Source organism: Nicotiana tabacum, chromosome 22 (assembly GCF_000715075.1).
Source record: "Nicotiana tabacum cultivar K326 chromosome 22, ASM71507v2, whole genome shotgun sequence".
NCBI lineage: Eukaryota > Viridiplantae > Streptophyta > Magnoliopsida > Solanales > Solanaceae > Nicotiana > Nicotiana tabacum.
Window position 1 is genome coordinate 159833734 of NC_134101.1, and position 23380 is coordinate 159857113.

The window sequence follows — 23380 nt, forward strand, 5'->3', positions numbered from 1 at the left end:
AGTCTCTCCGTAAAATTAGATACTTTATGTATATATTTTTAAAAATTAGTATAATATTAATTGTTGGCACTCATGCTCAAAGAAAGTTAAATGGCGCACTTGTTTTGATGGTTAAATTTTTTACCAAGAGGAATAGGATCAATTCCATACTTAATGCATTTTTTTCTCTTTTTTTAGTAGTGCATCCATGTACTTGAAATCATAGATCCGCCTCTATCTCATATAATCAATTTTTCTTATTTAAATTTCCTGAAAGTCTTCCAGCTACAGAAAATGAAGCATTTATTCTTACTACGGCAGTAAAAATGGGGGAATCAAGACAAAGTTCAGTTCTTTTGCAAGTCTTTAGTATATTTTGAAGAATTCACATGAAGTAACCATACCTCTTTCGCACTTCAACATGGTTTGTTAAGGTAAATGTAAGGCTGATTTAATATAGTTAGCAATTAATTTTGTAGGTAAAACTGAGATTTTTTATGAGTTACTGCACTTCAACTTTGAAATCACAGCACCAGCTAACATCAGTCATTATCAGCCACTAAAGATGCTAAGAGTTTTAAAAGATTGTTGATTTGATAGATATTTCTGGTTTTTAGCAGTTTGCAGTGTAGATCGATCTGCCTTCTTTCCATGCTTGTTATATATTATGTGTACAACAACAACAGTCCTAGTGTAATCCCACAGGCAGGCGGGGTTTGAGGAGGGTAGTGCGTAAGACTTCTGTGTATTCTTATATTAAGGAAGCAATATTATTCTCAGATTGTATCAGCTGAATATCTGCATCACCACTTCCTTTATTTATAGGGCAGAAACTTGGAGAAATGAGGACTTAATTATATTAAGCCCTAGTCCACATAGCATTAAACAACCTCTCAAAAGCTGTCACAGTTGAAGGGTCTTCTTCAGAGAACAGCAATTGGTTAATGATGGATTAGGCAAATTAATTCTATTCTACAAAGGTCTAGCATGGCAAAGTTGCTAGATAATCTCTTTAGTTTTTAAGCAGCCCTCCTTTGATGCACTAATCTGGTAGGGATTTTCTTTGACCTCCCTTAGACATATCACCCTTCATCTATATTGTGTAGCTCGTGCTCATTAAAATCGTTGTTCTTTTCATAATTTTCATTAAATTTGTAAGGTTCGTCGGTTGCATATTAATCTGCTCTAGACTGAGGAAACAGTACACTGATAAAATAAGGCATTAGGTTTGTGAAGAGACACCTGAATTTCCCAAGTAATTAAGGAAAAGCGAGCAGAAAACTAGGGTTTCTGCAAGATAGATAAATCAATGAGTACAGTTCAAAAATGTGATTCCACATCTTGGGAAGACTTTTCTTGACTAACTGAATGATACTCAGAAGAAAAAAAAAGGGCACTGGAACACATTATTCTAATCATTTTATTCTAATACGGTATTCATACCTTAAACAAATGGAGAATATGGACACGGTCCCCTATGCAACAAATAGTCGATCATTTTAAATCTTTGGAAAATCCCAGGATGAGTATGAGATTTCAACCAGCAGCGCGCGTCCTGACATCTCTCTGGCTATTTGATAGTTTTCAGTAGGAAGGACGAAACAAGGTGCTGAGCATTTTATGATGCATTAATAGAAGCCTGGATTTGTTCCAAAGTTCTTCCTTTGGTTTCAGGTACTATCTTGATCACAAACAAAATTGAGAGTGCATTGACTGCAGCATAAAGAATGAAAGTACCTGCAACCAGTGAAACTAATGTGAGCATACATATCTAACCTTTAGCTGTCTTAATATGCAGTAAATAGTTTATACCCCTCCTTTGTTATTAGTTTCTCCTTTCTTCTGTCTATCATTTTTAAACCATGACGGATAAATGGACTTACCCCCCGAACCCTATCTTCAATCAAATTTGCTTGCAAGTTGCAACATTAATTTCCAATATAGGTTCCTTTGGCACTTCTATAAAAAATAAAAAAAAATCTTTTTTTTTTTTTTGCATGATTCTCATTTTTGCATTACTTTAGAGATGATATTTGTGGCAACAGCTTACCAAAAGAGTTCCAGGTCATGAGGAAGTTGAAAGTGTAAGAGCACGCCCATGCCCCAAACCAATTCACTAGTGTTGCAAGGCTCCCAGCAGCCCCTTTAATATTTATTGGATATATCTGCAAGAAAGGTAATTGAATTCTTAGGCTCGACATGTCTCAAATGTTAATAATAGAGGATAGTACAGATTTTACATACCTCCGACATTACAACCCAGGGAACTGCTCCCATTCCTATCGAAAAGGACCCGATATAGACCTGCATTTGAGAATGATTATTAGATAAACTGGAAGGAAAACCTCCACTTTTTTTCACATGGTTGAGGGAGAGTGGGGATCGGGGTAAGCTACTATGAAGAGGACAATCAGAGTGGATATTTATGGTACCAGTATGCCTGTGACGGCAAGTATTGGTCCTCCCTTTACTGCAATTTCATGTCCCTGGTCAAACAATAATTTTTTTCGTCAAAATGTTCATGAGACATGCTAAGAAGCTTAAGCAATTTATGTTTTAGTGTTAACCTTCAGATAGAATGAGGTTCCTGTTAGTATACAGCCTATGACAAGTCCTGTCGCAGAAACCTGCAAAGATATGATCATCATTATATTTGGTGAATGCAACGGGTAATATCCTCAAGAAAATGGCTTTCTTTTCCTAGATATACCAATAAAAGAGGCTTTCTTCCAGCTCTGTCAATTAAGACTGCACCCAATGCGGTGATGGGAACCTGATGAAGAAAATAAAGTAAAGTGAATGATCCATTATAACACCAGACCTTAGGAGGAAGATATCTAACATCCTGTATAATTGCATAGATTATAGTTCCGACATCAGAGGGGAACCCTGGAAAAGGAATACAGTTAAAGAACAAATAACTTTATGGTTTAACACAGTTGTTTGCTTTAAATTCTTGAGCTGAAGGGAAATGAAATGACATGTTATATTTTACAGGCCTTCAAACTTAATTAAAATGGGACTATAGAATGGCGAAGAAAGTAGCCTAAAGAGATTAGTGCGGTTTCAAGTTCTAAACATTATCTTCCTCATCTGCTTATCACATTAGCTGATTACTGATAATACAATGTTGAATGTCCTACATTTCTTGTTGTGTAAAGCATGATATATTTGACAATGAGGGTTTCCTACCTGAGGACTCAAATATGCTACCGGTGTAGAAACAGATTCCATTGATTCCACCAAACTGTTGAAACACCATAAGTCCAACTCCCACCTGGCCATAGGTTTATCATATACATAAATTAACTAACAGTTTCAGCTACCAAATTGTCGAAAAACAATGTGGAAAAGGAACTTTACTATGAGTGAGCTCAAGTATCTTCTTTGAAACAAATCAAACAAGTTGACTTTGGGAAGCTTTTCAAGGGTTTCTATATAATCCTGTCAAGCAGATCAAATACGTAATATTAGGAGAGTATTTTGAGGAAGTTTTAGGCGACCTGCAAAGTATGAAAGAAACTGAAATTTAAGTTTTCCAGAATAATGAACCTGGATTTCAGCTGCCTCCTCAGATATGTCAGCATCTTTGCCTCTAAGTCTGCGGAGTGCAAGTTCAAACTCCTTTTGATGTCCTATTTTTGCCTACATATTTGGTAGAAATGTTATGTCATTTTCTTGATTTTACCGACAGGATGAACTCTTAGCCAGTGAATATTGTAACTCACCAACCACCTAGGAGACTCTGGAATAATAAAGAGACCGAAAAGGAGAATAGCACATGGAATTAATCCTGAAAAAAAGAAAATCAAACCCTTAGCACTTGAATACATTGTTCATTGTGGTTATTTCTCAGTTTTTCTTTCGTTCTTCTTTTTGCGTGTCTTGTCCCTTGTAGTAGCAGCTAGTTCTTTCTAGATCTCACAATACAACTTGATGCTAAAACAAACCTGTTAAGGCCAAAGTCCTCCATGTCAGCATAGTTCCTATAATGAAGGCAACTGAGACTCCACAACATATCATCAGCTGGAGGTGTAGAAGTAACAAACTGTCAAGGGAGGATAATCAACAGCCAACTACAACATCTACTCTATAATCTGTAAAAGTATAGTATGTTTCTTCCTATTTAGCTTTTCTTTATTTTAGTGAAGACTGAAATAACCACGCTGTTTTCAGTTTATCTGAGCTAAAGAGATGGTGATATACATTACTCGATAAATAATAGAAAATGTTGGATTAATAGTCCTAGTTATACCATATTAAGATAGTGTCTCCAACATTTCAATAACCTTAGGACACTTTGAGTCTAACTATCCGGTAAGTAGGAAAAAGTTAAGGGCAGTAGTCTTGTAGAAAAACAATACGTAGGTTTTACTAGCACTGGAGTACTGTTATTAGTTCAGCTGTAATATGATAAGATTAGCGACCAAAACCATTTTAAAATGGTTATTGCATTTAGGATAAGAAGTTGAAAAACAGAATTAGTCGAGGTGCACAAGCTGGCCAGAACATCACGGTTATCAAAAATCTATATAACTAAGATAGAAAAATTTCAAGTAAAAGCATTCTACTATAAAGTTGCTGTATGGAGCACAGGTAGAAAATGTACTTCTTTACCTGGTTTATGGTTGTCAAAGCTCCTCGTAAATCTCTAGGTGCAATTTCAGCTATAAATACAGGCACCTGATTTGTTGTCAGGGAAATGTTGGAATCAAGAAAGTCGAAAGCACACTATAGTTGGATATTTTGTTAAAATCTCTAGGAAACAGAGTATGTACCACGTAAGAAAAAACTCCCATTCCATATCCTGTTGCCAATCTTCCAATGTCCAGAGAAAGAGCTCCCTTTGAAGAGGAAAAAATAGTTATCAGTTTGTAAGACCTAGGTAGCAATACCGTGTCATGAAGATGAAAAGAGAACTTGTAATAAACCTGAGCAAAGTAAATGGCAAACCACCCAGCAACACAGAAAGCACTTGACATTCTCATTGCCTGTTTGCATGTTACACATAGTCAGATAAATATCAGGCTGTAATAAAGAAGATATATGGAGGTGGATACTGGTGTACTTAGAATATACTCCAGGCTTACCCCTTTACGGCCAATGTAATCAGCAATGGGACCGCTTGTGATTGCTCCAATCATCGCACCAAATGTCAATATTGATCCAAAGAGCGAGAACTGCGTAGTACAAAATGTTGAACACATCTAAGGTAAAGTCTAAAACAAGAACACAGTTTAAGAATGCCAAATATTCTTCCAAACAAGAAAGGTTTTTCCATTAAGGACTGAAGTATTCTAATCAAGGTAGATACTTGCCATCATGTTAGTGTTCTTTCCTCTAGTACAACCAGCTTTTCCAGAAAATTAACGAGTCCATACAAACATTTGTGTCCTATGCTAGTTCATTTCTTGTTTGTATGGAATAACTATTAGGTTGATTGCAAGTATATTGAACTTTTCTTGATCAGACTAACTAGAAAATGCTCATCTAACCAAGTGAATGAGTGAAGGATTTAACTTATATATACTGATAGTGTAAAGAATTTTTACACTTATCACTGTACTTCAATCTATTATAGTAGGTTACTTGTCTTATTTTACCTGTAACTAATCTCGTACTACCAATAGTTATCTTTTAGGTAACCTGATAGTGAAAAAATTTGATTAATTAAATGTCAATGTATAGAAGTTATACTCATTAAGTGAAAGTATACTGGAGAATTGCAGGGATGTAATTATCTGTATAGAGATTTACAAGCCAGTCAAAGTTTCTATCCATTAGCTTTTTCCCCCTTGTTTTTACTGTATTTAAAAGCAACAGGTATACTCTATCCAAAAAATGTAGATATGTACATCGTTTCTCTAACCTCTGCTATAGATAAATTGAGATCTTCTCTGATGGCGGATTGTGTTGGTGATGAATACCCGGCCTGAAAAGTTGAGAAGCGTCACATATGAGAAGGGAGAAACGAATGATTTAAGTTATATACATTAATAGTGCAAGATCTTTTACACTATTAATCAGTGTAGTTTGACTTATTATACCATATTACTGGCCATTTTTATCAGGTTACCAATTAGTGTTTGCCACAAATATTTAGCAGCAATTATCTTATGAGTAATCTAATTGTACAAATTGCACTGTCAAGTGCTTAGAACTTAAACTAAGAAAACAAGAGTAGACTGTAGACCCCTGAATGAGAGATGAACTTACACAAGATCCAAATGCAAAGGAGCCACAGACAGCCACAAATGTGCTGAGGTAAACCATGCACCTGTTTTGTTTCTTCTCGTAGCAGCCATTTTCTGCCTGTTCTTCTGTTGCCCTTTTATATGTTTGAGTGATGAGAGGAGCTCTTATCTCTTCCTGTAACCTGTTCTCACTTTGCTGTATATCTTCCTTCATATTTGTTTTGGGGCGTTTGGTTCAAATAGAGAAGTTTTAGAGGCAAGGACTAAAGTGAGGAAGAGAAGCAAGAAAGGAAGGGAGTTTTTGGATGAGCGACATATGCGTATTTTTATGCTGTAGAAGTTGTACGAGTGGCTCCTTTCTAGGAGTATTTAATTTTCTAGGTGTAACCAGATCTGCATCCCAAATGTTGTGGCGATAACAATAGTAGTAATATTTTTACTGAAATGACTTGGCAAAGCTAGAACTGACGTGTGAAACCGATTAAAGCAACAAAAGTTTCCTTTTGGAGTTAATTTCTCACCAAAAAACATTGGTAGATCCAAATGTGTGATCGCGTGTTATGTAGAATTTCAGAGTTTTGAATCGAACTTTGTGTGTAAATAACAAGAATACCTTGAATTAGATATATATTTGAGAATTCACTGTTTGAGTCAGCATTCACGGCGTATAAATTCTCACTGAAAAAAATCTTGTTTCTATGTATTTGGTCCACACTTGGCTCTTTCTTTGACAGTGAACAATTAATTTCTAGAGCAGACATATCGTTAATCCCCTTTCTTACGTTTTTCTTTATCTTTATCTTTTTTTAACCCCTTCTGATTTGGTGTCATTTAAGATCCATTTAAAACTACTTGAGTCGTCAAATCTGGTATATAGTGGTCTTTATTTTCCGTGTCCTATAAATTTGTCGTTGAGTTTATTAATTTATAATCAAAATATATTCTTTGTCGTACAGCTCATTTATCTTTTCATTTAATGCTGTGTAAATATCTTTAACAAAAACGGTGGTCCTTATCCTAAGCTGCTAAGCTTTCTCCTTTAACTTTTTATTTTATATTTGTCATCCATATCATAAATTGTCCGGTTTAGGCCTAGGCCTATGCCCATAACATATATTGTCTGTTTTGGGCCTAGGCCAACACGGGTTTGTCTTTCATGTTGCGTCATCTCAAGCCCTAAAAGCGTGTATCCATTTGCATTTGTGTCATGTCTTAGAAGGTTCTTCACTTTCCTCTCCCATTTCGATATGGGATTCGCCTAAGGTGAGATGTGCATTCCTTTTTCAGAAGTTTGTCGGCCTAGAAATTTGTCAGTCCTGCTTGACCAGTCCTCATTAGCCCATTCTCCGTCATGGGCAATACATTCACCCCTTAAGACTCAGCGTCTTTAGTGAGATTTGCCCCACCACCTTCTCAAAGATGTGGAATTCGCCTAAAATTGGTTGGCCGCTGAGATTTGGCCATCACCTTTTCAAAGACGTGGATTCGCCTAAACTCAGCCATTAAGGTTTGCCCCACCATATGTAGGCCGACAAAAGGACAAAGATTAGCTGAGAAATATATGTTTTTTGGGCTATTCTGCATATGCCAATTTTAATATGGTATTTTCCAACTCAAGATACTTCAGCATCTGACTTGGCATCTTATTTCTAACGTAGTTCCAATCGACAAGAGGTCTTTGGCTGGTTTTGATCCAATCTTTCTGGCGTTTAAAGACATGATATGTGTGAAAAATATTATCATTCTTAAAAAAATGGGCCAATTTATGCATAAGAATTGCAACTTGGTGCGTGATCTTGACAGAGATCAAGATCAAATTTGATTAGCCAACTAGTTTCTTTTATATTCTTGAAATTTTGTTTGATTAGGACAGTAAGTTATTCAAGGGTATGTGTATTAGAGAAAAAAGTAGGGTAACTTGTGGCAGCCATTTGATATAGTTTTCAAAATTTGAGTATGACTTTTCATGTATCATGCTGGCGCATTGCGAAATGTCGTAGAAAATGCAAGGTAAAATATGGATTTTTCATTCATTAATTACCTACGAAGATTCAAGAATATCGACAAAACTCTCCTTAATTGTATGGGTGTACAATGTACTTTGAAAGTTTGCTCCCTACACCGTAATGGCAACTACTCTAATAATATTATGTTATATCATCATTAATATATTTTAGAACAAATTAGGGTATTATCGTTTTTAGCCCGCCCCAGAAACTATTTACATTTGGTAGCCGAAAAAGTGTATCAAATTTATATAATTTTTGTATATAACATACATAATGCATATACATACAAAAATTATACATTTTTTCGTCTATTATTTTATATATCTTTTTCGACTACTATTTTGAGAGTAGCTATACAGAGTGTCATTTTTCCTATTATTTCCCAATTTTCATCTGACCCTATTTGCATTTGTATGTAAGCATAGGGATAAGTCTGATTTTTAGAGAATTTATGGTTTTAGAAATCTTGAATTTGTCACAAAACACAACTTATTAATTATCGGAATGACATCGACCCAGATAGATCATGTTTATGGATATAGAGAATTCAAGTAATATTTTACTCGCACCGCGCATCAAACCTAATTAATACCTCATAGTTAAGTCAAAGGTGATAAATATAACTTTGTGATAATTATGTTCGTGCGTATATATATTCTATTGATGTGAACACCTAATGGAGTAAGCTTTTACTAGAATTTATATGTCTGTATCAAATAATTTGAGATTGATGTGTAGTAGTAATACAAGGTACTGCAAGATAATAATAGGTAGGTTGTTAAAGGAATTTCTAGAAATTATCTTGTGATTATAAGTTCATAAGCACGAGCAACTATAAAAGTTCGCTGCCCAAGTTCAGCTTACATAACTCCAATAAGATGAGCATATGATCAGTGTCAGATCCGATCGGTTTTTTTTTTAATATAATAAAAAGAAGGCATGTCTGTTTTAATCACATGGGGTTGAACCCATTTGGCATTTGTTAATTCTCCATTCAAGATTATATAATGTGCTAAATCTAACGTCTATATTTGTATGCATCTGAAATCTGATGCTCATACAAGTTAAGAACGTGATGCAGTTTTGATTTTAATCTGAATACATCACTAATTATCTTCTTTAACTAATTATTGTTTTCTCAGTCCAAAAATAGATGATACTTTTCTTTGACCACAGCTTTTTCATGTACCTTTTAAATGTTTTGAGTTTTAATTATTATGATTTATAATATTTTTATGTAGTTTCTAAATATATAAATTTTATTTAAAAAATTTAAAGATTTTATACATTAACTCATGATTAAAATTAAGAAGTGTGACCTCGAAATCCATAAAATATTAGCATTCTTTTTGGGATAGAGGCAGGAGAGAGTACTATTGAGCATATGAAAAAAATTTATTTTATGCCGAAGCTTTGTTTTATAGAATTTTTACCTCCTATAGCAAAGGTTGATACATTATTTATTTTAAATAAATACCCTTTTAAAAAATTATATTCTATAGCTACATTTTAATTTTTATAGCCAAATATCTATTTATGGTCATCTCCTACCCTTAAGCCATAAAATACGCTTTGTATTATTTTTCTCTCTCATTCTTTCAGATTTTTCTCCACCGTCTCTCTCTCTCTCTCTCTCTCTCTCTCTCTCTCAACGCTTTGTATAATAGCTAACGAGTTCTCTCCTGCTCCGTGAAGGAAATTCAATAGCAAGTTGGTTCCAGAAATTCCTGCCTAGTGAAGCAGGATTGGAAAATACAACCTCGTGAAATAATTCCTCTTCCTCTTCACGTCATTTATCTGCCACTACCTCTCCCATATCATAAAAACCCAACCTAACAAACGTTTCCTCACCTAGGGTTCTTGATCGAAACGGGAACAGTGACGTTTCGAGTCAGAATCGCAGCCCTCTCGAAGAGACGACATTAGGGTTGTTCTTGAACAAAGACGACGGAGTTTGGGCTGAGTAACTTGAAGATTCTATTACCTTTTCTTTAATTGTATTTCAATATATCTCGATGTATTTCCATATATTTCATTGTATTCATTGTCTTTTTTCATTGTATTTCAATGAATCTCGTTGTATTCCATGTATTTCATTGTATTCACTGTCTCGTTGTATTCCATGAATGTATTCATATATTTTTTTAATTAATATAATTTATGTATTCAGATGTATATATGTATTCAAATGTATCTGCAGTATGTATTCATATGTTTTTGCACTATAGATGAATCTCGAATTTTAATGGTTGAAAACAGAAACATCCACGAACGATATCAACATAAAAGGGAAGGATTAGAAACTCGGTGATTGCTCTGTTTTGTTGTATTTATCGGCTGGGAAAATTGTTCAGCATATTTCACGTCAAATACAGATTATGGGTTATGCAATTGAGTTAGCTGAGTTATATTAGGAGTCTATTGTGTTAATTAATTCACTTTCCGTTTAAAACAGTTGAATAGACCACGATTTGCGCTATTTACGTTACTATATTCACAAATACATATCGTGGATACAGTCGAATACAATAATTGTCTAGCTGGAATCCCATATTTCACGCCGAGTTTTGCTATGTATTCATGAATACAGTAGCTTAAATACATCGAATACACTCTAAAAACACTGAAAATGTAGCTATATGAAGTAATATAGTAAATGGTAGCTACAATTAGCTAATAACCACTAAACAATAGTGGTTTGTGAAAATTTCTCTTATTTTATTTCACAACAAAATGGGCCCAAAGTTTTGTGGACCCAAATCTGTAAAATTTGAGTCCACTTTGTTGTGAGACAAAATAAAGCCACACACAACTTATGTGAGTTATGTGAGGCGTATAGTAAAGTTTTCAGAAAAGGGTATACCCATGTACTATCAGAAAATATTTAAATGTACCACTCGTTATATTTTAAATCTAAATATATCCCTGTAGTTATACTATTGATTTAAATATACCTCTTTTCCGTTTATGCTTGTCCAAAGTGAAAATCCAATTATACGTGACACTAATATTTGATTAGGTGGATGTCACATGACTTGTCACCTCAGCGCCCCTAACCCATTTTATCCTTCCCTTCTATTTTTTTTTTACCACTAAGATTTCCTTCCCCTCCACCACTATTTTCATCATTACCGCCCATCACTATTACCACCATTATCGCTACCATAAAAAAAAATTCAAATAGTCTTTTGTATATGAATTAGGGGCGCGAAGGTGATATGAAGTGACATCCACTTCATCAAATATCAGTGCCACATAGGATCGGATGTCCACCTTGAACGAACTTAACAGAAAAGGGGTATATTTGAACCAATAGCATTACGACAGAGGTATATTTGAACCCAAAGTATGTCACGACCCAAAATCCCTCTGAAAGAGTCGTAATGGCACCTAGTCTCTAAACTAGGTAAGCCTAACATTTACTGAAATAACATTAACATTTACTAACTTCAAATTTAATAACTCTCAATAAATCACAATTTCCAAAACCGGTGGTACAAGTAATAAGCCTTTTTAAGAGTAGTTATACAAAATAAATACAACACTATTCCAAAACGAGAAGGAATCAATGGAATGTAAATAAAAACGAAGGTGACTCCGAGGCCTACGAACGCAACAACAGGTTACCGTGAGTCTCCACCGCGACGACCCGCACAACTACTATTGATCAATACCTGGATCTATACACAAAAAATATACAGAAGTGCAGTATGAGCACATTACGGCGGTGCCCAGTAAGTATCAAGACTAACCTCGGTGGGGTAGTGACGAGGAACAGTCAAGACACCTACTGGTCAAATGAAATGAACAGGATATGATAATAAAATATCGAGATAAAGATAACGAGGTAATATCAACAGCGAAGAGAAATCAAAATACAAACAGTAGGAACAATAAAGGGAGAACACAGGTAGTAACGAACGATAACCAAGTAAATCACATAACCAAGTAAATCAACACTGACATAACAGGAAAAGAGACAAGTAAGAATGTATTCAAATAAAGAAGGCAATGCCAACTCAATCAATCACATCAAGTCTAATACACAATCCCAACCATCTCAATCCTCGATTTCTCATATCATAATCTCAACTTCCGAACCTTCAGCACACATGGCACCTTGTGCCCCCATATTTTCCATCTCACTTTTAACAACAAAATTCATATGCTATACAGTACATACTGTCAGTACAAATGCACTCAAGATGTTTAAAAAGTCTCATTTACTTAATATAAGTAAATTATAATTTCTAAACTAATTAGGATAAACCAGAGAGAAAAGATGAAGTTATTTTTTAGAAATCATTTGAGTAAAGAAAGTACCCTTTTCAATTAAAATACAACATCAAATGAATTATTATCTTTAACATCGGAGTTAATAACTTAAAACTTAGTAGAAATTCCTTTTTAAGTAAAATACAACCTCAGACGGTTTAAGGGAAAACAATTGAGAAACTAATTGAATTAAAGATATAACAATTATTGAAGTTTGAAGTATTGGAATGTATATATATAAATATGGCGAGGTATTGAAAACATTGTAAGTTCCAACACAAAGGATCACAGCAATAAAGAAATTTAAACAGTTAAATACTTGAATTGATAACAACAAATAAACACAGCAACAGAAAGTGCACGACATCACCCTTCGTGCTTTAACTCTCAATCCTCACCATGCAATAAATAACAAAAATGTGCACGGCATCACCCTTTGTGCTTTATCACTCTTCCTCACCGTATGAATCATATAAATGTGCACGACATCATCCTTCGTGCTTTATCTATCTTTCTCTCCATATGCATCAATATAAATATAAACATGCACGGCATCATCCTTCGTTCTTTATCACTCTTCCTCACCATATGAATAATATAAATGTAAATGTGCACGACATCACCCTTCGTGCTTTATCACTCTTCCTCACCATATGAATAATATAAATGTGCACGGCATCACCCTTCGTGCTTTATCTCTCTTTCCTCAACATATGCATCAATATAAATGTAAATATGCACAACATCACCCTTCGTGCTTTATCACTCTTCCTCACCATATGAATAATATAAATGTAAATGTGCACGGCATCACCCTTCGTGCTTTATCACTCTTCCTCACCATATGAATAATATAAATGTACACGACATCACCCTTCGTGTTTTATCACTCTTTCCTCACCCAAACAGTAGAAACAACAACATCCCCGTAAGAGAATCAACAATAGAAATAATAACACCCCGGCAAGGGAATCAACAATAGAAACAATCTTGTTTTAATAGTTAGCTTCGCAATATAGATCTCAACTTGACTCAATACTCAACAATGGTCAATTACCCAGAGAATATCATCAGTCTTATTCAACATGAATAATTCATCAATTTAAGCATAAATAGTACATAATAAGGATCATGGAAAAGCCAAGAAACACAATAACCTTAACAAAAATAACAAGACATAATGAGCACGTAATAACTATATCGATAATCACAACAATTGGACATGTAACATATTTGCACGAAGTCATAGAGGAATTCACAATCAAGAAGTATCAAAACAATAAGGAAGACAATCACTTCAATTAAGGCAAATAAGGGTCAAGTAACAAGTAAGAGTTGGAGGAGAGCTAACAACATCGTATGGAGCATAAAGAGGTAAAACAGTCAATTAGGAAACCCAATCATATAGAAAACTTCCCACTTAATGCACATAAGGACCTAAGAACCCTAAAGGCAAATTTCCCACAAGTAAGTCTGAACACATACTCGTCACCTCGCGTGCACGGACAACAAATAGCATAGAAGACTCAACTCCTAAGGGGAAGTCCTCCCCCCACAAGGTTAGGCAAGATACTTACCTCAATCCGGCCAATTCAATACTCAATTTAGCTTTTTCCTTTACCAATTCATCAACGCTCGGCTCAATCTAGCGAAAAACGACTTGAATATATCAAACAATTTTAATTGACAAAACTATGATTCTTATACAATTTGCAAAAAGTCAACAAAAGTCAACTCTCCGGGCCCGCACCTCGGAACCCGACAAAATTTACAAAAACCGAACACCCATTCCGCTACGAGTTCACCCATACAAAAATTGTCTAATTCCGATACAAATTGGTCATTCAAATCATCATTTTACATTTTTGAAAGATTTCACAATTTTCCCCAAATTTTCCTTTAGATTCTCATGAATTTGATGTTAAATCTAAGATATAATCATAAAATATAGTTGAAAATTAATTATAGGTACTTACCCAATAATTTGGAGAAGTTTGGGTCTTTGGAAAATCACTTATGGAGGTTTAGGGTTTGAGAAAATTGAAAAATGGGTGAAAATCCCTTAAAAAATTTCACTTAACAAGCCTCAAATGTCGCATTTGCGACCCAGGGTTCGCAATTTGCGAACAAGGCAGGGCTGGCAGAAGTCGCATTTACGATAAAAAGTTTGCATTTGCGAACTGGGCATCGCAATTGCGATGAAAAAGTTCGCATTTGCGACTACACCAGAAACCAACAATTATTCCCGACATGAAAATGAGCATAACTTCCTCATACAATGTCTAAATTCGATGATTCTTTTTCCTATGGCTCCAAAATTTTGATACGGATCTAATGGTTCAATAAAAATTGAATTTGGATCTCATTTTCTCAATATGATATCATTTTTGCTTGAAGAAACGATGATGAAGCATCCAAAAGCAAGCGCAACATAGCCTAAACCTATCCGAAACTCACACAAGCCCTCGGGACTCCAAACCAAACATGCACGCAGCTCTAAAAATGTTATACGGACTTTCTCATGTGATCAAATTATCAAAATAACATCAAAAACTATGAATTTAACCTCAAAACTCATGATTTTCTAACTTTTCAACCGGACGTCCAAATCACGTCAAATAAATTCTGATTCTCAACAAATTTCACAGATAGGACTTAAATATCATAACAAACTTGTACCAGGCTCCAAAACCAAAATATGGGCCCGATTCCAACGAGTTCAAACATTAATTCATTTCTTTATTTCATTTAAAAACCAGCACAATAATTTTCTTCAAAATTTATTTTCTGAGGCTAGGGACCTCGGAATTCAATTTTGGCATACGTCCAAGTCCCATATTTTACCGCGGACCTCCTGGGATCGTCGGAACATAGATCCGGGTTCGTTTACTAAAAATATTGAACAAAGTCAATTAAAAACCAAATTTTAACTCTAGAAATTACTATATTTTTCATATTTTCACATAAAAGCTTTCTGGTTTCACTCCCGAACTGCGCATGCAAGTCGATACACATAATATGAAGCTACTCGTGATCTCAAACTGCCGAACCGGACGCAATTACTCAAAACGATCAGTTGGGTCGTTACAAAGTATAAGGAAGGGTATATTTAAATTTTTTCTTATAGTACAAGGATATATTTAACCCTTTGCCATAAAGTTTTTCAACACATCAACATAATTCTCCCAGCATATATAACTGCACTATATATGTGCTCTTTAACCTCCTCTTGGAACCTTTATGATGCTCTACTCTAAGGTATGTTCCCAAAATATTTTACTACTTCTTCCGGTGCCAAATATTAGTTGTTTTGGCTAATAAGATTTATTTTGAAATATATGATTTTTTTTTAAAATCAAGAAGTCAATTGTCACTTCTTTTCCAAGTCTATCCTCAGTGCTCCAATTAGAGAATTGTAAATTAAGTGGATCTTTATACTCTGTTTGGATCATTGTTACCCATCATTTTATAATTGTTATGAATATGACGTTTGGATAGATTGTAGTATTTGTTGTTGTTAAATAATATTTTATTGTTTGGTTTGACTATATCGTACTGTATTGTAACTGATAAGTTTATTAAAATACCCTCTATTGTTTTAAATATTAAGCTTATTAAGAATTACGCATAAAAATAATTTAAGAAAGCCCATTTCGACTAATTTATCACCAATTATGTCTTATAAATAGATTAAGCAATAAAATTCATACAAATTTAAGTGACGTTTAATTCGACAAACAGAGCCACCAATATAATAGAATATATATATATATATATATATATATATTTCATTCAATCATTTCCTCTTGAATGATACATGTAAACCAAAAGCCAAGAATAATATGTCTACTAAGCCATGAACCAAAAGAAAAAATTTGTAATGCTTGGAAATGCACTGTAAGTAATGAGTATGCCTTCAAAAAAGTCATTGTGTGTCACATATGTTCAATATTACCTAGGCCTGCAGAATACAGTTCTCTACCATGACTTTGTCATGAGGTATGTAATAAAAATAAGTCTGACTGAAGGCAAAAGGACCTCAGAAGTATGAGCTCAGTTCGAATATTGTATTTAGATGGTCTCCAAACTTCAAAGAGTAAGATGACTATAGAAAAACTGCAAATACTTTTCACGGCAAGAGTATCGTTTTCTCCATTATCGTTAATTTTGGACTATAGGCATGGGTTTCTCTGTTTCTTATACCAACAATGTCATTTTAGGACTCTAACCAGCAGAAATTAAAATTAACCCCAGAAAACCAAATCAAATACTAGCAACTTTAGGGTTTAAATACTACCCCCTTCCTTGAAAGAATGAAAAAGAAAAGGAAAAAAATACACACGCATACATAAAACTGATAGATCTGAATGTACAAAACTATACATGCGCAACAACAGTATATTCAATTCGAAATTCTAACTACAAACACATAAATTCAAAACCCTAGCTACAAAAGCATACGCACATAAATCATCATCATTCAAGAAATTCGAAAAATACCAGAAAAATATTGAAAATCAAGAAACTGAGGTCTAGATCTGGATTTGCTTACCTTTGATCATACAACCATGAAGCAAGTTGAAGAGATCCAGACACTGAGTTCAGAGCTCCTTCAGAGATTCGACACAGTTCTTCTAACCTTTGAAGATCAAATTTCAAAGCTTTGATTCTCGGCTCCTCTAAGAGAGGTTTGTTGCCCATAGAGAGATTTCAGAGCTTCGATGTGTTTGAGAGTTCTATAAGCTTCGATGTGTTCTGTTTTTGACAAAAAACAAATAAAAGTAGAATATAAAAAGACTTATAAAGGACCTGGGCAAATAGAAGAGGGAAAGTGGAGAGGGAATTGAAAACCGTCTCTATAGCTAATATTTTTAATGAACCGTTGTTGTAGAGGAATTTAGTGGAACGATTAAAGGAACCGTTCTGATTAAATACTTCTATTGCAACGGTTTTATAGCTAATGCAACGGTTTTATTGCGAAAGTGTTCCAATAGGGTCAGGAAGCTTTTGCAATAGTTCGAACCGTTGCAATAGACCATATAACCGCTGCGGCAAAAACTGTTGCCATAGGTCCAATTTTCAGTAGTGATGACATATAATCCATAACTTAAAGTGCATAACATAATAGTTTTCTAACAATGTGACATATAATCCATACCGAAATATTCATATTCCATAAAATCCTTAGCAATTATACCATAGATAATATTATTCTAACTCAATTGCCATGTGAAAACAAGAACAAAATAATGAAAAATAAGGTTAACATCATTTTTTTTTTAAAAAGGAACAATGATAAAGAAACAAGGAGTTGAGAAGATAAATAATAACACTTTGCACACTTGAAAAAAGCCAATAGTATGCAGCTAATTGGAGATTAAAGTAATTAGAATTGGAGTTAAAATCAAATTAGGAGAAAAACGAAATAAAAAAAAAGTAGGCAAAACCTATTCTTTTTTACCATTGATGTTGGTAGAAAAAAAAGGACGAAGACAAAGTGGGTTACAAGTTAGAGAATTGGAGTTAAAATGAAAAAAAAGGTAAAGGGTAAAATAGAATTGTAGAGTAATAAGTTAGCGCATAATCGGAAAGAAAAATAGGAAACAATCCCACGAATTTAGTTGTGCTCCAGTAAATCTCAATGGTTGTTTTGATTAGAGACACGTGTCCTTCACAATTTCAAAGGTTAAGATTTGTTTACAGTATTAATGAAAATAACGGGAAAAGATATTTTCAAAAATTTACTTTTAGTGACTGAGCAGCATCGGAAACCCGCCAATTTATCTCTCTTTTAAATGTCTTTATCAATTGTTAAAAATACTAGAACATGATTATTTTCTGTTTCTTTAAACAACATTCTTTTTAATTTTCCCCCCCTTTTTGGTCTGACTTTTACAATTCAAGGATTTTATTATAACAATAATGTGTGTCACGTAATTGTTACATCGAAAGTGAGTTCAAAGATAAATATATAGAACCAGTATTATAAGACAAAATTAAAATTAACATTTGCTGTAAAAATCAGCTATACTTTTATCACATTTAAATTCAAATCCAAATTTAAGCTTAAAAACAAGAAATGATAATTAAAAAATCAAACAAACATATTTTCCAGATGAATTTAAAAAAAAAAATAATTAATAATCTCAATATTGTCTACATAGTTAATACATAGAACATAATCATGATTACTTAAATTAAATAATACCACACAAAAATATTGTAAATGAAAAGGAAGAAGACATACTTTGGAAGTCAATGCTAAGCTTTTACGGTACTTCTTTCCTAGTAAGAGAGAAAATAGTATAACTGCTGATTTTATTATATCTTTTAGTTATTGCCATTGATATATGTTAGAATAGTTATGTAAATAGGAGTAAATAACCCTAATTCCATATGTATTAGGAGTAGGACATGTATTTGTGTGTGTGAGTATATATATATATATATATATATATATATATATATATATATATATATATATATATATATATGCATATATAAGTATGTGTTTAACATAAGAGAATAATATCAATAATATTTTCTCCCGTGCATTCTCACATGGTATCAGAGCAGCAGTGAGAAAACATCCGGAAAAGAAAACCCACCCAAAACAGTCGTCGTGCATCAATTCCGGCGACCTTTTAGGGTTGTTTTTCGAAAAAAATCAATTTCCATCGGTGTTGTACAAAAAACCAACACCACCATAACACTCCCCAATCCCCGGCGACCAAACTCCATCAAACACCTCCGGCAGACAACCTCTCACGCGCCGCCCGGAGGATTTTTTTTCCGGCGAGATCTGCTTCACGCGTCGGCGCGTGGAGCCCTTTCCGGCCATTTTTAACGATGGATCTTCAGAACAGTTGGGTCGGCTACTAATTCCGACCCTACCCATCCTGTTTTCATTTGGTTCCGACCACTTTGAGTTTTTTCCGGCATCTACACCAATTTTTTTCCGGCAGCTACAGTAATTTCCCAGCAAAAATAGTATTTCCTTCATTTGTTTCAGCGAGTTTTCACGATGTCTTTGGGAGTCGATACTTTCGGGTCTAAAAACCCGGGTTCTGGCAGTTCCGGTGTTATGATTACCTCAGAACCTTTTAATGGGAGGTTCAAACTACTTAGCTTGGGCTTCGTCTATCGAGTTGTGGTGTAAAGGTCAAGGAGTTCAAGATCATTTAACAAAAAAGGCTAGCGAAGGTGATGAAAAGGCCAAAACACTGTGGGAGAAGGTCGATACTCAGTTATGTAGTATCCTGTGGCGATCTATTGATTCCAAGTTGATACCCTTGTTCCGTCTGTTCTAGACATGTTATTTAGTTTGGGAAAAGGCTCGTAATTTATACACTAATGACATATCTCGTTTCTATGATGTAATATCGCGAATGACAAGCTTGAAGAAATAGGAATTGGATATGTCTACTTACTTGAGACAAGTACAGGCAGCCATGGAAGAATTTGAGACATTGATGCCAGTTTCTACTAGCATTGAAAAGCAATAAGAGCAACGACAAAAGATGTTTCTAGTTCTTACACTCGCTGGACTCCCTAATGACCTTGATTTAGTACGTGACCAGATTTTGGCTAGTCCGACTGTCCCCACAATTGATGAATTATTCTCTCGATTACTTCGCCTTGCTGCAACACCAAGTCACCCAGTGAGCTCATCACAGACACTTGACTCATCTGTCCTCGTATCCCAGTCAGTGGACAATCGGGCATCTCATATTGTTGTCCTCGTATCCCAGTTAGTGGATAGTCTATGATTGACGAGATGTCTACTGTCCTCGTATCCCAGTCAGTCGAAATATCTGCTGTCCTCGTATCTGCTGATGACTGTCGCCATCTCGTCAATCCTGGATGAGACAATCGGACAATCGGGATTGTCCTCGTATCCCAGTCAGTCGGAATATCTGTTGTCTCATCCAGGATGGAGACAGGCTATAATTGACGAGATGTCTGCTTTACATGCGAGTGGTACTTGGGAGCTCGTCCCTCTTCCTTCAGGTAAATCTACTGTTGGTTGTCGTTGGGTGTATGCAGTCAAGGTTGGTACAGATGGTAAGGTTGATCGCCTTAAGGCTCGTCTTGTTGCCAAGGGATATACTCAGATATTTGGGCTCGATTACAGTGATACCTTATCTTCCGTGGCTAAGATAGCATTAGTTCGCCTTTTTCTATCCATGGCTGCTATTAGCCATTGGCCCCTCTATCAGCTGGACATTAAGAATGTTTTTTTACACGGTGACCTTGTGGATGAAGTTTATATAGAGCAACCACCTGGATTTGTTGCTCAGGGGAAGTCTCATGGCCTTATATGTCACTTGCACCGGTCACTTTATGGTCTAAAGCAATCTCCTCGAGCCTGGTTTGGTAAGTTCAGCACAGTTATCCAAGAATTTGGCATGATTCGGAGTGACGCTGATCACTCTATATTCTATCGGCATTCTGCTTCGAGTCTCTGTATTTATCTGGTGGTCTATGTTGACGACATTGTTATTACCGGCAATGACCAGGATGGTATTACTAAATTGAAGCAACATCTCTTTCAACACTTTCATACTAAAGATCTAGGCAAACTAAAGTATTTTCTGGGTATTAAGGTCGCTCAGTCTAGCTCAGGTATTGTGATCTCACAACGAAAGTATGCCTTAGATATTCTTGAGGAGGCAGGAATGGCAGGTTATAGACCTGTTGACACTTTGATGGATCCGAATTCTAAACTTCTGCCAGGACAGGGAGAGCCTCTTAGCGATCCTGCAAGATATAGATGGTTGGTTGGTAAATTAAATTACCTTACAGTGAAAAGACCGGACATTTCCCTTTCTGTGAGTGTTGTGAGTTAGTTTATGGATTCTCCGTGTGATAGTCATTGGGATGCAGTTGTTCGCATTCTTCGGTTCATAAAATCAGCTCCAGGCAAAGGTTTATTATTTGAGGATCGAGGCCATGAGCAGATCGTTGGATACTCAGATGCTGATTGGGCAGGATCACCTTCTGATAGGCGTTCTACTTCTGGATATTGTGTCTTAGTAGGAGGAAATTTGGTGTCCTGGAAGAGCAAGAAACAGAATGTGGTTGCTCCGTCTAGTGCAGAAGTAGAATATCGAGCGATGACTATGGCGACATGTGAGCTAATTTGGATTAAACAGTTGCTCAAGGAGTTGAAATTTGGTGAGATTAGTCAGATGAGACTTGTGTGTGATAATCAAGCTGCTCTTCATATTGCGCCAAATCCAGTGTTCCATGAGAGAACTAAACACATTGAGATTGATTGTCACTTTGTCAGAGAAAAGATACTCTCGGGAGATATTGCTACAAAGTTTGTGAAGTCGAATGATCAGCTTGCAGATATTTTCACCAAGTCCCTCACTGGTCCTCGTATTAACTACATATGTAACAAGCTCGGTACATATGATTTATATGCACCAGCTTGAGGGGGAGTGTTAGAATAGTTATGTAAATAGTAGTAAATAACCCTAATCCCATATGTATTAGGAGTAAGACGTGTTATGTATATATGTGTGTGTGTATATATATATATTATTGTGTTTAACATAAGAGAATAATATCAATAATATTTTTCCCGTGCATTCTCACAATGTAGACTAACTCTAAACAAATGTTAACCTTTAGAATGAAAAAGGACACATGTCAATAATCTAAACAACCATTGATATTTATTGGAGCAAAGCTCACTGGAGCACAGCTGAACCTCGATCCCACCACACCAAATTGGTTGTTTAAAAAAATGAGACTTTTTATTGTTCCGGAACAATGGATTTAACAATACAATACAACCAATTTTAATTAAAAAAATCAAAACAAACATTGTTTTGAGATAATAATACAATACGATACAATGAGTAACAACCATCCAAACAAGCTGTTAAGGCATAGATTAAAAGAAATTTAGACAAGCATTCTTATGATTAAAGTTATAATATATTTTTCTTAAGAGTTGTGTGAAAAGCCGAAAACCTTAAACGGCAAATAATGTCTATTAGATTTTTGCACAAAATTGCTACTACTACTTTTCTATACCATTTGCTACGTCCATTTCACAATAGCATATGCCAATTACTATCCGCTTGTCGAGCATCCAATACTTTTGTCGATTTTGTTTGTAGCAGCAACTCTTTTCCCTAATATTTATACTTGTCATGGCCTGCCTATGCACTTCTTTGACTGTAAGAGAGTGTTTGGATTGACTTTTAAGCTGGTTAATTCAGTTTTTAAGCTCTTTTTAACTTTTTTTATTGTATGGCAAAGTTAGAATAACTTAAAATAGGGCAGCCCCAACTTATTACTTTTTGGCTTAAAAGTTATTTATGCTGAAAAGTCAATTTTTAAGCCAATCCAAACGGGCTCTAAAGCTCCACCAGAAATAACTCAGATTGTCCTAAACCATCTCTGTATTTCCTGTATCTCTTTGCTAACTATCGGACCTTTCCGATTTGTATATAGAACATGAACACTCTGGACTATCGAAACCACAAAAGATTTATTGCACAAAAAATGTTAACTGTTACATCTGGTCATAAAATACACGAGCAATTGTCCATTTTATGGAAGTTATCCATCATAGAGATGCATATAAGTGTAACTTAGAACTGGCCCGCCACTGGATTCTAACTATGATTGAAGCCTCTCTCTTGAAAAGCCGCATGATATTTAAAGGAGGACAAACTTTTCTTTGTATACATTATTTGATGTACGAAACTGAAAGTTCTTTGTTCTCATATCCAAATAGAAAATGACTAGTGTTAATTATATTGCTTACGAAAGATAAACTTTGAAACTACATATGCCAATACAAGACACTGAATGGTGCTTATGTAATGATATGGTTGCTGAAACCCAAGACCACATGTTTCAGGATTGTCGATGGACAACAGAATTGACGGTTGCGATACAGAA

General features: G+C 35.0%; 1 protein-coding gene and 1 long non-coding RNA gene across 4 annotated transcripts; both read right to left on the bottom strand.

Moving 5' to 3' along the window:
• Nucleotides 1-1231: 1231 nt before the first annotated feature.
• Nucleotides 1232-6769, bottom strand: LOC107785986 (sugar transporter ERD6-like 7). The gene is made up of 18 exons (XM_075244287.1): nt 6196-6769; nt 5849-5911; nt 5070-5159; nt 4911-4970; nt 4758-4823; nt 4597-4662; nt 3930-4005; nt 3708-3772; nt 3532-3624; nt 3343-3423; nt 3172-3256; nt 2822-2868; nt 2690-2752; nt 2547-2606; nt 2412-2465; nt 2224-2283; nt 2030-2144; nt 1232-1716 (listed from the first exon to the last, which is right to left on the bottom strand). Exons 1-18 carry the CDS (start codon nt 6385-6387, stop codon nt 1598-1600), a joined length of 1455 nt encoding a protein of 484 aa, XP_075100388.1. The 5' UTR covers nt 6388-6769; the 3' UTR covers nt 1232-1597.
• Nucleotides 6770-11621: 4852 nt separating this feature from the next.
• On the bottom strand, nt 11622-17352 carry LOC142176760 (uncharacterized). 3 transcript variants are annotated; one of them, XR_012705549.1, is made up of 3 exons: nt 17010-17352; nt 14035-14102; nt 11622-11862 (listed from the first exon to the last, which is right to left on the bottom strand). It is a non-coding gene; the product is annotated as an uncharacterized LOC142176760 (long non-coding RNA). The 3 variants fall into 3 exon arrangements; XR_012705547.1 differs by lacking the exon at nt 14035-14102; XR_012705548.1 differs by having other exon boundaries at nt 11622-14102.
• Nucleotides 17353-23380: the final 6028 nt, after the last annotated feature.

What these genes read in the sequence shown, in the direction of transcription:
- LOC107785986 (XM_075244287.1), bottom strand. Translation starts at nt 6,387, where the DNA reads ATGAAGGAAGATATACAGCAAAGTGAGAACAGGTTACAGGAAGAGATA. An exon ending in GATACTTGAGCTCACTCATA is followed by an intron (nt 3,257 to 3,342) that starts GTAAAGTTCCTT and finishes ACCTATGGCCAG; the next exon opens with GTGGGAGTTGGACTTATGGT. An exon ending in GAACCTCATTCTATCTGAAG is followed by an intron (nt 2,466 to 2,546) that starts GTTAACACTAAA and finishes TTGTTTGACCAG; the next exon opens with GGACATGAAATTGCAGTAAA.